The sequence below is a fragment of the Alligator sinensis genome, unplaced genomic scaffold (assembly GCF_000455745.1).
Source record: "Alligator sinensis unplaced genomic scaffold, ASM45574v1 scaffold2126_1, whole genome shotgun sequence".
In the NCBI taxonomy this organism is placed as follows: Eukaryota; Metazoa; Chordata; order Crocodylia; family Alligatoridae; genus Alligator; species Alligator sinensis.
This window is the reverse complement of record NW_005843625.1, coordinates 17,566-29,963: the sequence shown is the minus strand read 5'-3', so window position 1 is coordinate 29,963 and position 12,398 is coordinate 17,566. Positions and strand designations below refer to the sequence as shown.

The window sequence follows — 12,398 nt, the reverse complement described above, 5'->3', positions numbered from 1 at the left end:
GAGACTCTAGCAGAACAAGAACATTTTATGAATGGCAAAGCAACCCGTGGTCCATGACAATGAAGATGCTAGAAAGCAATACAGAGTGGAGGGGACTTGCAAGGGCTCCTTGTTAGAAGCACCCGTGTTTGAGCACGTCTACAAGGGTCATTAGAGAAGCAGAGGAAATGCAAAAGCCATGGGTTGCAACTGCAACTGCTGCTAATTCCTCCATTGGTTACTACCTAGAGGAAATTAAAAAGGAGAAGAGAGATTGAGGGTAGAAACTGATGTCACCAGTACCTCCTGGCGCAGTGGAGGAGCCAGGCAGCCGTAATCCAAAACGGAGGGATCCATACATCTCCACAACCAGGGCAACCCAGGCTTGCCCTGCTTAGAGATATGTCCCCCAAATCTCCCCAGTCTCTCTTTTTTAGAGGGGAATCCACACTTCTAGTGATCCCAGGGGTGTGCGACGGATGTGAACTAATATGATTTCGTATGTGGACCAATCCTGGTTTTCTCCATTTACCGAGATGCACCCCTCGATTCCACAGGGAACATCTCTTTTGGAGAGGGGAATGGGGCAGATGCTCCAGTGGCCCAATTTTGTTTGGAAACATATGGCATTTGCAGAATTGAGCTCCTCAAGCCTTCAAAGCAGCTGGCCAGGACAGCTAGAGAGCACGGGAAGCTCTCCCACCACCACCAAACAGACGTCGGCTACAATCAAGCAGCACAATCTATTACCAGCATTGTCGCAGCCACAAATTTTAGGTATCGGTCGTGCAACAAAGGGAATGGATGTCTTTTTGCATTGCCTTTGTGCCACATATTTTTCGGAGGTACAAGGGTGAGGACAGACGACATCTGCTTTCATCCTTGCAGAGCACTGAAACATGCACTGCCTGCTGGGATTGTTGTTTCAACCAAATACGATAGGAAAGAGGCTGAGGAAGACGGACCAATTCTGCAAGGGACGGTTGCTGTGGAATGAATGAACTGGAGAGGGTACAGACATGCTGGGATGGCAAAGGGGGATCATCTTGCAAAGAAATTGCTGGATATGGAAAGAACAGGGGTGAGCCCAAGGAGAAGACCCCAGCGAAGGCATCTGAAACAACCAGAGGAGGATGTAAAGCCACGAAGTGGACAAGAGGCCTGAGTGACGATAGAGCAGTGGATTTAGACCACCAGGCAAAACACGTGAGGATACAACTGTAAAGGGACAGGGAGAAGAATGGGATATTTCTGATCGCTCACTACTCTGGTCGGGGGAACAAGAACCAGAGTTTTACCCAAGGAAACGAGGGCTTGGTAAGTCCTCAGCATCTGGTCCCGGTACAGCCCCTTGTCTCCAGCTTCCAGCAGCGCCCACTCCTCCTGGGTGAAGTACACAGCCACGTCCTCGAAGGCCTCCCGGAGCTGCAGTTACAAGCATCACACCATCAGCATCTCTTCCTCCAGCCTCCACCAACCTGTCTTACTCCTCAGCTGACAGCAGCTCCAGAGGGTCTGGTGTGGATACAGCTCTACAGACAGAGCAGTGTGTTTGTCTGCTTTATCTTGCATCCTGCAGCGAGGAAGTGCAGCTGTTCCCTCTGGTATTACACGCTGCGCCTACAAGAGGGGCACTGTCATTGCAGTGACGCCAGCAGAGACTGCAGGGTGCCCCGGGTCTCCCCTGGGGAAGCTGTTTTCATGGCAGTGCCTTGCAGGGAATTTATCTTGTCTGCAAGGGGGACCCGGGGCATTCACCCTTCTGCACCAGATACCACCCAGGAAACACTGGGTGTTGGTGGTGTCAGGAGTCTTCTTTTTCCCCAACCCCCATGAGGCTTTGGGATGGGGAGCTCTGCAAGCCCCAAATCCCAGGAGATTTACTGCCCCCCACAAAATCTCCCTGCCCATGTCCTACATGATCTGGGGCTGCTGCAGCCATCCCTCTTGCATCCAACCACGGAGAGGAAACCAAGGGCAGGGGAAATAGCCAAGCCAGGAAAGGGGAAATGAGGTTTCCCAATGGCCTGGGACAGGATGAAGCAGGTGGGACTCGGTGCAAACTCAGCCTGGAAGCAGGAGAAAGAGGCGGCTGTGGCACTGAAACTCCATCAGCTGAGATGACAATATTACAGTTCCCCCAAATCACAAACTGACTGTTTCCCTTGGGCACAAGTCACACCTGCCGGCTTGGAGGAGGGCCCTGCAGATGGGAGCAACTCTGGGAATTTTTCCTTGATCCCAGTCAGACACTAGTGCAAGGAGACTGGGAGTCATTTCCCCTTCTGGCAGGCTGACCCTGGATTTTCCTCCAGGCGCCACTCCTAGCACACGTCCAGCTCATGTCCCTGCCCTGGCACTGGCTGGGATGCAGGTCCCTGCTGGACTTAGATGCAGACCCTCCATGCTTCTCAGGGGTGCCTGGTGGGCTGAGCTGCCCTGCCCTGCCCTGCCCTCCCTGGTGCTGGCTGGTCTCTCCCCCGGGAAATGCACTCTTGTAGCATCCTTTAGAGGATGCCGAGGCAGTGTTTCCAGAGGCAGAAAGCGCTGGACCCACAGATGCTGCCACGAGCACTTCCAGGCCCAGTATCTCAGGTTATCTGGATTTGGCAGCAAGCTGCTGCTTCCCCTCAGGCCCTCTTTGCTTGCTCGGTTTGGATGCAGCCTCTCCCAATGGTGAAACTTCCTCTTGTGGGTCTTGCGGTCTCTCAGCTCCTCTGGCTCTTCCCCACTCCCACCACTCTTGCCAGGTTTTGCCCTGGCTACACCCCCCCACCCCACTCCAGCCTATACCTTGCTTACAGCCATGCTCTCTCTCTGCTGTGGGCACCTGTTCTGCTCCTCATGCACTTGGCCCGGCTCAGGTGTCAGGAATCCCCTCTCCCCTGATCTTCTCGGGGACGGCCTCCGCAGCTCCAGCTTTACAGGCCTTTCTTCAGGATGCTGCTTCTCCGCCGTGCTCAGGATCTCTGCACCTGCTGGGAGGTTGTAGGAGTCCCGGGAGCACCGATCAATATAGATACCACACTTGCAAACAGGGTAAGACTGATCAGTGAACCTGACCGATGCTTGAACTCCTTACATAAGCAAAACTGGGCATATGGGCCCGAGGATGGTAGAGGTGGGTGCCTGCACAAAATGGAGAATAGTCCAGTACCAAGATGGTAAGTCCAGGATGGGAACTTCCAAAGCAGGATGAAAGTGCAAGCCCATGGTACGGGACAACTCAAGATAGTCAAGATATTGGTGCAATGTAACACGTAATTAGTTTTGACCACTGTATAAACGGAGAATTAGAAATGAAGGGAACTTTACATTGCCCAAGGGGAGCCTGCGTGATGTACGAATGCCTTCTCATGGACATACATGCGTCAACACCTTACCTGCCAGGCCACGAGTCTCTTACAGCCCTGCCTTGTGGCCAATAAACCTTTGCCATCGAACTGAACCTATGCTGGTTCCTTAAGACAAGACCAGTGTTGGGATCTCTTGGTGGTGACTTCTTGCTGGAGCCGTAGTCCCCGAGACTTGGGGCCCCACCACACATTCAAATTCAAGGTGGATAGAAACCAGCTATAAAGTTGGTAAGCATTTTCAATCACTAACCTTGTAGCTGGCTGGCTTTTTTTATAGCTGGCTGGACAGTTTTATGGCATGATTATTACTTTGCACACGTGGCCCATCTAAATGTATTGCTCAATTGACCAGTAAATTGCTTAATATATAATAATAATAATAATAATAATGTGTGGCAGAGGCCTTCAACACCGACAAGATATCAATGCTACCCCACGAGGACACACTACTGCCACTAGTGAAAGCAAAGCCTTGCTACTCCCCTGTGCTGACCTGGTACTAAGCAGGGGGCTTAAAATACTGACTCAGTATTTGGGAGAAGAGAGAAATGAAAAAAATCCAAGTCCCACAGGTATTTTAAAGGCCCCTGCTATGTTACCTATATTACACAATTAACAGGTGAATAATGCAATCGATTTATATTGCCTACACGTGCAAAGTAAAACTGTTCACAAGAGCAAAATAATGATCACCCCACTAACTGGTGAACTGTGCAATAAATTTAGATCGTTCACACGTGCAAAGTCATAATCGCACGATAAAAATGACTCCCCAGCTATCAAGAGAGACAAGCAGCTACAAAGTTAGTGCTTGAAAATGTGTAACAACTCTAGCTGCTTTCTATCCCCAGCTTTCATTTGAACATGTAGCAGGGCCCTGCTAATAGAGCTCCACGGCCATGAAGCTGGAGGCGAGGCCCAGGGACTCTGCCCTTGCTGGGAGCAGCAACCAGGAGCATCCCTCCCTGCTTGAGACACCACAGGGACCCTGGTGCTGCATCAGGATCCAGATTGCAGAGGAGGCGGCTGGGGTGAACATGGCCATTTGCTCTAGGGAATGCATGTGGCTACTAGGAGGATGCCAGGAGAACAGGCAACACGCCGAATCAATCCCCCATTCTTGGGACTGGGACTCCAGCACTGATAAAGGTGACAGCAGAAAACCTGCTCTCACAGGGCGCTGCATAGCCACCGAGCTTGCAAAAAAGCCACTGCTGGTTAAAGCTGAGCAAAGCTGCTGCACGTTTTGTCCAAGCGGAAACATTGCCCAGGGCAGCGAGAAGGAGACAGGCAGGGAGAGAGAAGCGTAAGGAAAGCCTGCTGGTCTGGGTGCATTTATGCAGACAGGGGTTTGGAAAAATACCCAATGGTGAAAACTCAGGCACGTTACCTGGCTCCTGCTGGGGTGGGGGCTCCTGTTTGCAGACACAAGACAGCTCCTCCTGGGACCCCGGGGTTTCACCCCAACCTGCCTGCTCCAGGGGCACATGCTCAGGACGGGGCTGAGGCCACTCCAGCCAGGAGCGGAGAGGTTCCCGCAATGCCCCAGGCCCCTCCATGTCCAAGGCCACGTCCCCGAGCTGCCTGTGGGTTGCGACCTGGGGACAAGACAACCACGTCACTGGGAGCTGGGAGAGACGGGGCTGGAAGACAGCATCCCCAGACGCATGGGAACGGGGAGGCAGCATCAATGACCAGGTGACACGCTCGCACCTGCACCTTCTCATCCTCCGCTGGCCCCATTTGAAACCCCTTGGCCAGGGCTACCACCGCGCTGCAGGTCTCTGTGCTGCGCCCCCACTCCATGCTTGGCATCTCCTGGGGCAGGATGGCCAGGATTTGGCCCAGCACCACCAGCTCCAGGATCTGCTCCTTGCTGCGGTGCTGGGGCTCCCGGCAGCGCTGGCCGAGCCCCCACGGGCCACCTGGGCGCAGACATCCCAGGCCAGGCGGGCTGACCCCGGTGCCACAATTGACAAGGCAGCCTCAGCACAGGGACACTCACCTGCCAGCGGCAGATGGGCTTCTCTGGCAACTCCTGCTTGACCCGTTGTGGTGTCACCCATCTTGGGGACGCGCCGCCTGTCCCGACACGAGGGGCTCTCCCTGATCCCTCAGCTCCTGCCCCAGCTTCGGGGCCCGCTGGGTCCTGCTCCTCCATCTGTGCAGGAGGCTGCATCGGCACCGGGAAGGGGAAGCCCGCAGCTGGCGCCGGCTCCAGCTCAGCAGCCATCTCCTCCGCTTCACCCCACCCGGGGCCTGCACTCTTGTTCTCCCCTCTCGCATGCGGGGCCTGCCGGCAGCATCGGAGCTCCTGGCTGCAGGAAGGAAGGAAACAACAGGGTTTTGTTGGGGCCGTGACCTACTGCCGTGGATCCACAGCAGCCCCTGGCCCCACAACACCAAGGGGCCCCGATGCAGGGTATGGATCCTGGAGCCCCCCTCCAAGACCCCACACCCTGACATGGTCACAGCTGCTGGTGCTCTTTACTCCCAACCCACAGCCCCTGCCCTACGCCAGCCCTGCCGCCCCACCCAGTGACCCTCAGTCTCAATCCACAGCCTCCTACCCCCTGGGAGGCCTGCCAGTATCCCCCCACCCACTACTGACCTGACCTTGGCACCCCTCCGAATCCTACAGGTGCCCCTCACTCCGGACCTGCAGCCCCACCCCCAGGTGCCCCTCACTCTCACCCTGCCCCCTGGCTTCCAGACCCACTGCCCCTATCCCCCACCCCCCAAACCCTACCATTGCCCTCATTTCCAACCTGCAGCCCCTGCCTCCTGTGGTGCCCCACACTCCTAACCCACAAACACCTTCCCCCCCATGCCCCTCACTCCCGACCGGCAGCCTGCTTGCTCCTCCTCCCATCAGCCTGGGCCGCAGCAGGGGGAGGGAGAACGGAAGGAGCTGGCTGGACTTAAGAAGCAGCATCACGTCCTGCTGCAGCTCCGCCTCTGCCCTGCCAACGCGCCCGGCTGCAGCTCCCCCGGGGGAGAACTGCAGGGAGAGGCAGCGCCAGGGCAGGGGGAGCAGCAACAGCGGAGCAGGGGCAGAGCCTGGCAGGAATAATCCAAATGTGTCAGTTGATTCATCCTGTAGTCATTAGAGTCTAACGTCTCTCATTCAGATTCAGAAAACAAGATCTAGGCTCGGTCAGCATCCAACACGTTCCTAACACGCATGTCCATGCGTGGAGAGACCAAGGCAGTCGTGCTAGTCAGAAATCAGGTAGAAGACAGGGCAGGTGTGCACCTTATAGACCTAGACACCTATATATTTGTGTGTATATAGGAAGAGAGCAAGCACGGGAGTGCGGGGCACGGCCTCTCAATCAGACCTTCTCAACCTGAAGTGCTAGAGGCTGCAAGTGGGAGAGGAGCAGCGGAGAAAACCCCGGTCAGACCCAGTCATTCTCTCTGCTGCTGGGACACAGGCCTCGATGTACCGGTCTGTGATGTGGGCCAAGCCCAGCAAGCAGAGCTGCATGGCCACAGAGGGCCCAGCACCGCTCACTCGGCACACCCAAACATCACAACAGGGACGGAAGTAAGGGTCACAGGTGGGAAACGAGTGCACTGATGGGCACACGGAGCAGAGCTCACATGGTGCCCACCTGCCCTCGCACAAGTCCAGCACACACGCATGGGACACAAGCCTGTTTGACACATAGTGGGGGAACGGGCCTCAGGCCCATAGAGGAACAGTTAGCACTGTATGTATGTACATACATCTACACGCATGCACATTTTACAACATACACATTATATAACTATACAGTATATACCTACATAAACACACACATAAATTATACGTGTGTGTGTGTGTGTGTAGCACAAAGTTTGCTGGGCTGAAGTCACTACACCAGGTCTTTTCACAGTATCTCAGAGAGGGGCTTCACCCACAAAAGCCTGAGAGAGATTTATACCATACACCCACACGCACACATGCACATGCATACCTACTCCCACACAAACACGTGAGCACAGACACATATGCATGCATGTACAGACAGGGGCACACAGGCATATGCAGTGCAGACAGGCACATGCAGGCAAAGGCGCACACACACGGAGAAACAAACAGGCACAACGATGCAGACAGGCTCCCACTGATGCAGGCATGCGCAGAAACACACATGTACACACAGGCTGGCTCAGGCTCATGTACTAATGCACAGAAATGGGCTCACACAGACAGAGACAGGCACACACAGACCTGCTTGGAGCGGAGGGCTGGACTAGATGACCCCTTGAGGTCCCTTCCAACACTCATTTTCCATGATTGCGTGACACAGAAAAAGGCACACAGACTGACTCACGCAGGCAAACAGAGAGACCCTGGGGGTGCTGAAACCAAACTGTTGTAACATAAAGCGCAGTTGGTTTATGAACAGGATTGCACAGAACAAGGGTGGGCAATAATTTGGACTGGAGGGCACTTAAGGAGTTTTGGTGAGCTGTTAAGGGCCAGGAGGGAGGGGGGTGCCAACCTGGCCTTGGGTCCCCGTCACAGCTGTTTATGCCACTCAGCGTGGCAGGGGCAAGAGTCCAGGAAGATGCTAATTAATCCTACCCAGTCCTGGGCCTGTCTGCCCCGCACCCGCTGCCGGGGCTGCTAGGTGGAGCCGGCAGGTGGGCTGGCAGGCTCTACTGGCCCAGGAGGCCTGCCGGCAGGGTAGATGGGTTGGGACTGTGGCGGTGTCCAGGAACGGGATGGGTAGGCAGGACAGCGTGGGGCCTGGCCTGACGCAGAGCCATGATCCACTCCCCACCCATCCCTGCAAAAACACGTGCACACATGCACACACTCCAAACATATGTGGACACACAAGCGCACACACACACGTGCTTCCTGCCAGCCTTAAGCATTTTCAAGGGGTCCAGGCTAAGCTCCAGACGTGCTACTAAGCAGACACCCCAAAGCCTGTTTCTGAGTAACGGCAGTGCAAACTTTTGCAGGTGCAACAACTAATTTGGTCAGCAATTAAAGGAAGCCATCAAACACAATTAAACAAAGCACAAAGCCCTGAAGGGAGAGAAGGGCAGACCACACATTAAATAACGCATATACACTGTATCAACGCTTTATCTTAAAAGAGTAGCAGTAGTGAATAGTGTAACCAAACGCATTCCATGTTATTTTCCTTTAATAGATACATTTTTGTTAAAATTCTTAGCTAATTTGTAAAAACAATAACAGCCTCATAAACTAAGACCACAAACTAAGGTAAGGAAGTAATAGGAACCACCCTCCACCGTGGGGAAGGAAAGGAGGTAAGAAACCCTCCCTCTTTCCCAAGGATATAAATCTAATATCTTCCAATCTAGTATTTCCCAACTAACTGGCACCTTCCAAGTTCCCAAGAGACCTGGTTTAGTCCAGTTCCAAAAGTTTCAGACATTTAAATAAAACCAATCAATCAGAGACCATGTATTAGAATATTAAACCTAGCCATCTATAAAATATTGGGCATAGGCTGAGGGGGGTGGAATTTGGAAACCTGCGTGCCACCCTCCTCTCGAGTGTGCACAGCCTGTACAAGTGAGACTCTAGCTTGTGCTGTCATGGGTTGTAGACCTGTTCCTGCCTCTTTTATCACTAACCTACCCCCAAAGTTACCTGTAACCTGGGCAACACACACAAACACACCTGCATGTGCATGCATGCACACACACACACACCAAGCACATATGTATGCCCATGCACATGGACTCTAAACACGTGCACACACACACACACACAGCTGGGATAAGTTTCATATGCACATGTACACACACACACTCCTCTCCCTCTGACACACAAGTTACCTGTGGGTAACCCTCCTCCCCCAATACACACACATCCAGGGTAAACTTCACTCACACACACACACACGTACGCTCTCTCTGTTTGCATCTCTCACACCTAAGTTGCCCCCCAAAGATAAAGATAACCCCCCAAAACACACACACACACACACATATATCAGGGGTAAACTTCACATGCACACACACTCCAAACACACACGCACATAGACACACTGCCCCCCCCACACACATGCACCCCCGGGGTAAATTTCACATGCACACACATTCCCAACACACGTGCATAGAGAAGCACCCCCCCCACACACACACACGAACACCCACACAGCCCCCTTCACACACGTATCTGGGGTAAGTTTCACATGTGCACACACCCACACCCCCTCCGTGGGGCCCCAATGCCCCCTGCAGCCCCAGGGCACTCGCCCCCTTTGTGCCGCTGCCGCGCGACAGGGGTCACGTCCCGGCGCAGAGCACGTGTGTACCCGCGTCTCGTCTCGCGGCAACCTGAGCCCTTTGCGGGATTCCCAGGGCGGGCCGGGGGGGGAACCCCCCCTCTTAACCCATTCCCTGCCGAGGCAGGCACTCATCTCTCTTACCTGCCCTTCCAGCCACTGCAGCTCTGTCCCACAATGCACCGCGCTCGCTTCCCCCTCCCCTCCCCTGCCTGAATAGGCATGAGATAGGTGCGGCCCCTCCCCCTAGAAAGGAAAGGAAATTGAATTAAACTCAGCTGGATTAAAGTGAATTGAATTAAAGTGAACTAAGTGTAATGCTTCATTGAATGAAGGGGTGGGGGGTGGGGACTGATGGACCCCTCCCAGAACTGACACGAATTAAACACGTATTAGGGTGAAGGGGCAGGGACTGACCTCCCCCCCCTCCCCCACCTCCAGAAACGGACATAAATTAAACTAATTGCAAGTCAATTAAACTGAATCAAATTACATGTTTAAATGAATGAAGGGGCAGGGTGGACTGACCCCCTCCAGAAAGGGACAGAAATGAAACTAAATGCAAGTGAATTAAACTGTATCCAACAACAGTTTCATTGAACAAAGGCGGGTAGGCTCTTTTTGTAGCTGGACAGCCATTTCTATGGCAGGATCATGCCTTTGCGCGTGTGGCGGGTCTACACGCATTGCGCGACTCACCAGTTGGTTGCATGATACATGTAATGTGCAGCAGGGGCTGTAGGCATCTGGTACTTGCACTAGGCTCTGGCCTTGAGGTCTCATTGCCCCAGTCATGGCCTGTCACCCCTGCCCCCAGTCAGCGGAGATGACCTCTACTTCATAGTGGGATACAACTGGGCCTCTTCCACAGGCAAAATCTATTGACTTTGCTGGACTTGCCATCACAGCAATGAGTGCGTGAGGTCTCTGGATGGGAGCCAGAGGCTGCTGACATGGGGCAGCTCCCATGGAGGAAAGTGGGGCAGCTTCTATGTGCCATGGCCCTGAATGGGGCATCTTCCTGGCTTTGGCAGCTCCTGCTTTCCTCATCCAAGTCTCTTTGTCACCCCTGTCCTCAAGGTCTCGGGTCCAGTTTTCCCCAGGGCTGCGGGCCGGCGGGTAGAGCTTGTCCTGGCAACCTTTGAGTTCATCCTACTTGCATGCAAGTAGGATGAACTCAAAGGTCTCCCAAGGCTTAGCAAGGTCCATTTTGCTGGCATGGTGATGGCACCTTATTCTCCTCCAGCCAGCAGGATGCAAGGGAGGGCCGTGGCTAGCATCTGACTTGGCCTCCTTCGATTTGGTAGAAGTGAACCTTGTAGATTAACTGCATCAGAGATGCCTCCTATAAGCAACTGAATTCATCACGTGTCACAAAGCTCCCCTGCCCAGGACAGGAGGTGCCGACAGAGCTGGGCAGCAAAGCCGAGGTATGCCCAGCTCTCTGGGTAGAAGGAGAAGAGGGGATTTAGCTCCAAACTCACAAGTAACTGCAGTCAGTCCCCCCCCTCCCCTCTGCTCCATCCCTGATAAGAGGGGGCGGAGCCATCCTGGTGCATTGTGGGACAGAGACGTGCTGGCTAGGAGGAGGCTGGAGACTGGTAAGGGAAACCCGGGCTGGGGGGGGAGGTGATGAAGCTGGCAGGGAATGGGTTAATCTTGAGCAGGGGAAGAGGGGGGTCTCCACCCCTTGCAGCAGCCCCAGCCCTGCCCTGGGGATCCTGCCCTAGCAGCTGCTGCCAGCAAAGGGTTAACGCTGCCAGTGCTGCTGCTGACACACACACACACACACACACACACACACACACACACACACGCATGCAGGCGCACCGCAAGGACGCTGCTGGGCCAGGGGGACGCAGCTGGAGCTGGGAGCGCTCCCAAACCCACGTGTGCATGTCTGTCCGTGTCCACCGGCACCATGTGTGTCCCCATGCCTCTGCGCTGCACTGAGGGTGGCCATCATAGGGGGCGTGCTGGTTTTCTGCTACTCTGTCCTCTATTGATATGAAACCCAGTGCCTAAAATTGAGGACATAAAGGCGTCCGGTTTTGTATCAATAGAGGACAGAGGACGTCTGCGCTTTCTTCTATGATGGCCACCCTAGCTGCACTGAGTGTGCGTGCGTGCGCCTGTGCCAAGCTTCCAAGAGAAGTGGTGCTTGCTCCTACCCTGGAGGTCTTCAAAAGGAGGCTGGATACACACCTAGCCGGGGTTGTTTGACCTCAGTATCCTTTCCTGCCCATGGCAGGGGGTCGGACTTGATGATCTGCTCAGGTCCGTTCCAACCCGACCAACTATGAAACTATGAAATGTCCTGCTTCTGTCAAAGGTTCTTAATATATGCTGGAGGGATCCCAGGTAGAGGGTCATATGAAGGCATAAAGCTGCAGTCTGTATCAATCTGGCTAGTAAAAATCCTTCCTGACCCCAAATAGGGGTTCAGTCTCCCCCCGAGTGGAGGGGCAAGACCCTCTAGCCTGGAGGCTCTGCATTTGGTCCCAGCAGGAACACCAATTTTCCATACGTGCACGTGCACACACACACACACTGTGAGGCTGCAGGTCGGGAGTGACGGGCACTAGCAAGGCAGTGGATGGCAGGGACTTTGCACTGGTTTCTCCTGAGCTTGGGACCCAAGTGGGACCGGGGCAGCATGTAAGCATTCCCCAACCTCACAGAGGAAGATGGGGAGGAGTCCACGGGGACTTTGTGTTGAGACTGGAGCCGAGTCACACCCGGGGCAGGGGGCTCTGTTGCAGGGGTGTCTAAGGGGGGTTCTGGTTGGCATGGGTGGGGG

At 54.3% G+C, this 12,398-nt stretch overlaps 1 protein-coding gene across 1 annotated transcript in view; it reads right to left on the bottom strand.

Moving 5' to 3' along the window:
• Positions 1–9,321, bottom strand: part of LOC102368766 (zinc finger protein 850-like) — a 16,507-nt gene extending 7,186 nt beyond the window's left edge. Inside the window, exons 1-5 of the mRNA XM_025195596.1 lie at positions 7,128–9,321; positions 5,341–5,653; positions 4,726–4,933; positions 2,773–2,957; positions 1,278–1,404 (exon numbers count right to left, since the gene is read on the bottom strand). Of these exons, the coding sequence (XP_025051381.1) occupies positions 1,278–1,404; positions 2,773–2,957; positions 4,726–4,933; positions 5,341–5,653; positions 7,128–7,141 (847 nt within the window). The 5' untranslated portion in view covers positions 7,142–9,321. The remainder of the gene's footprint in view (positions 1–1,277; positions 1,405–2,772; positions 2,958–4,725; positions 4,934–5,340; positions 5,654–7,127) is intronic.
• Positions 9,322–12,398: the final 3,077 nt, after the last annotated feature.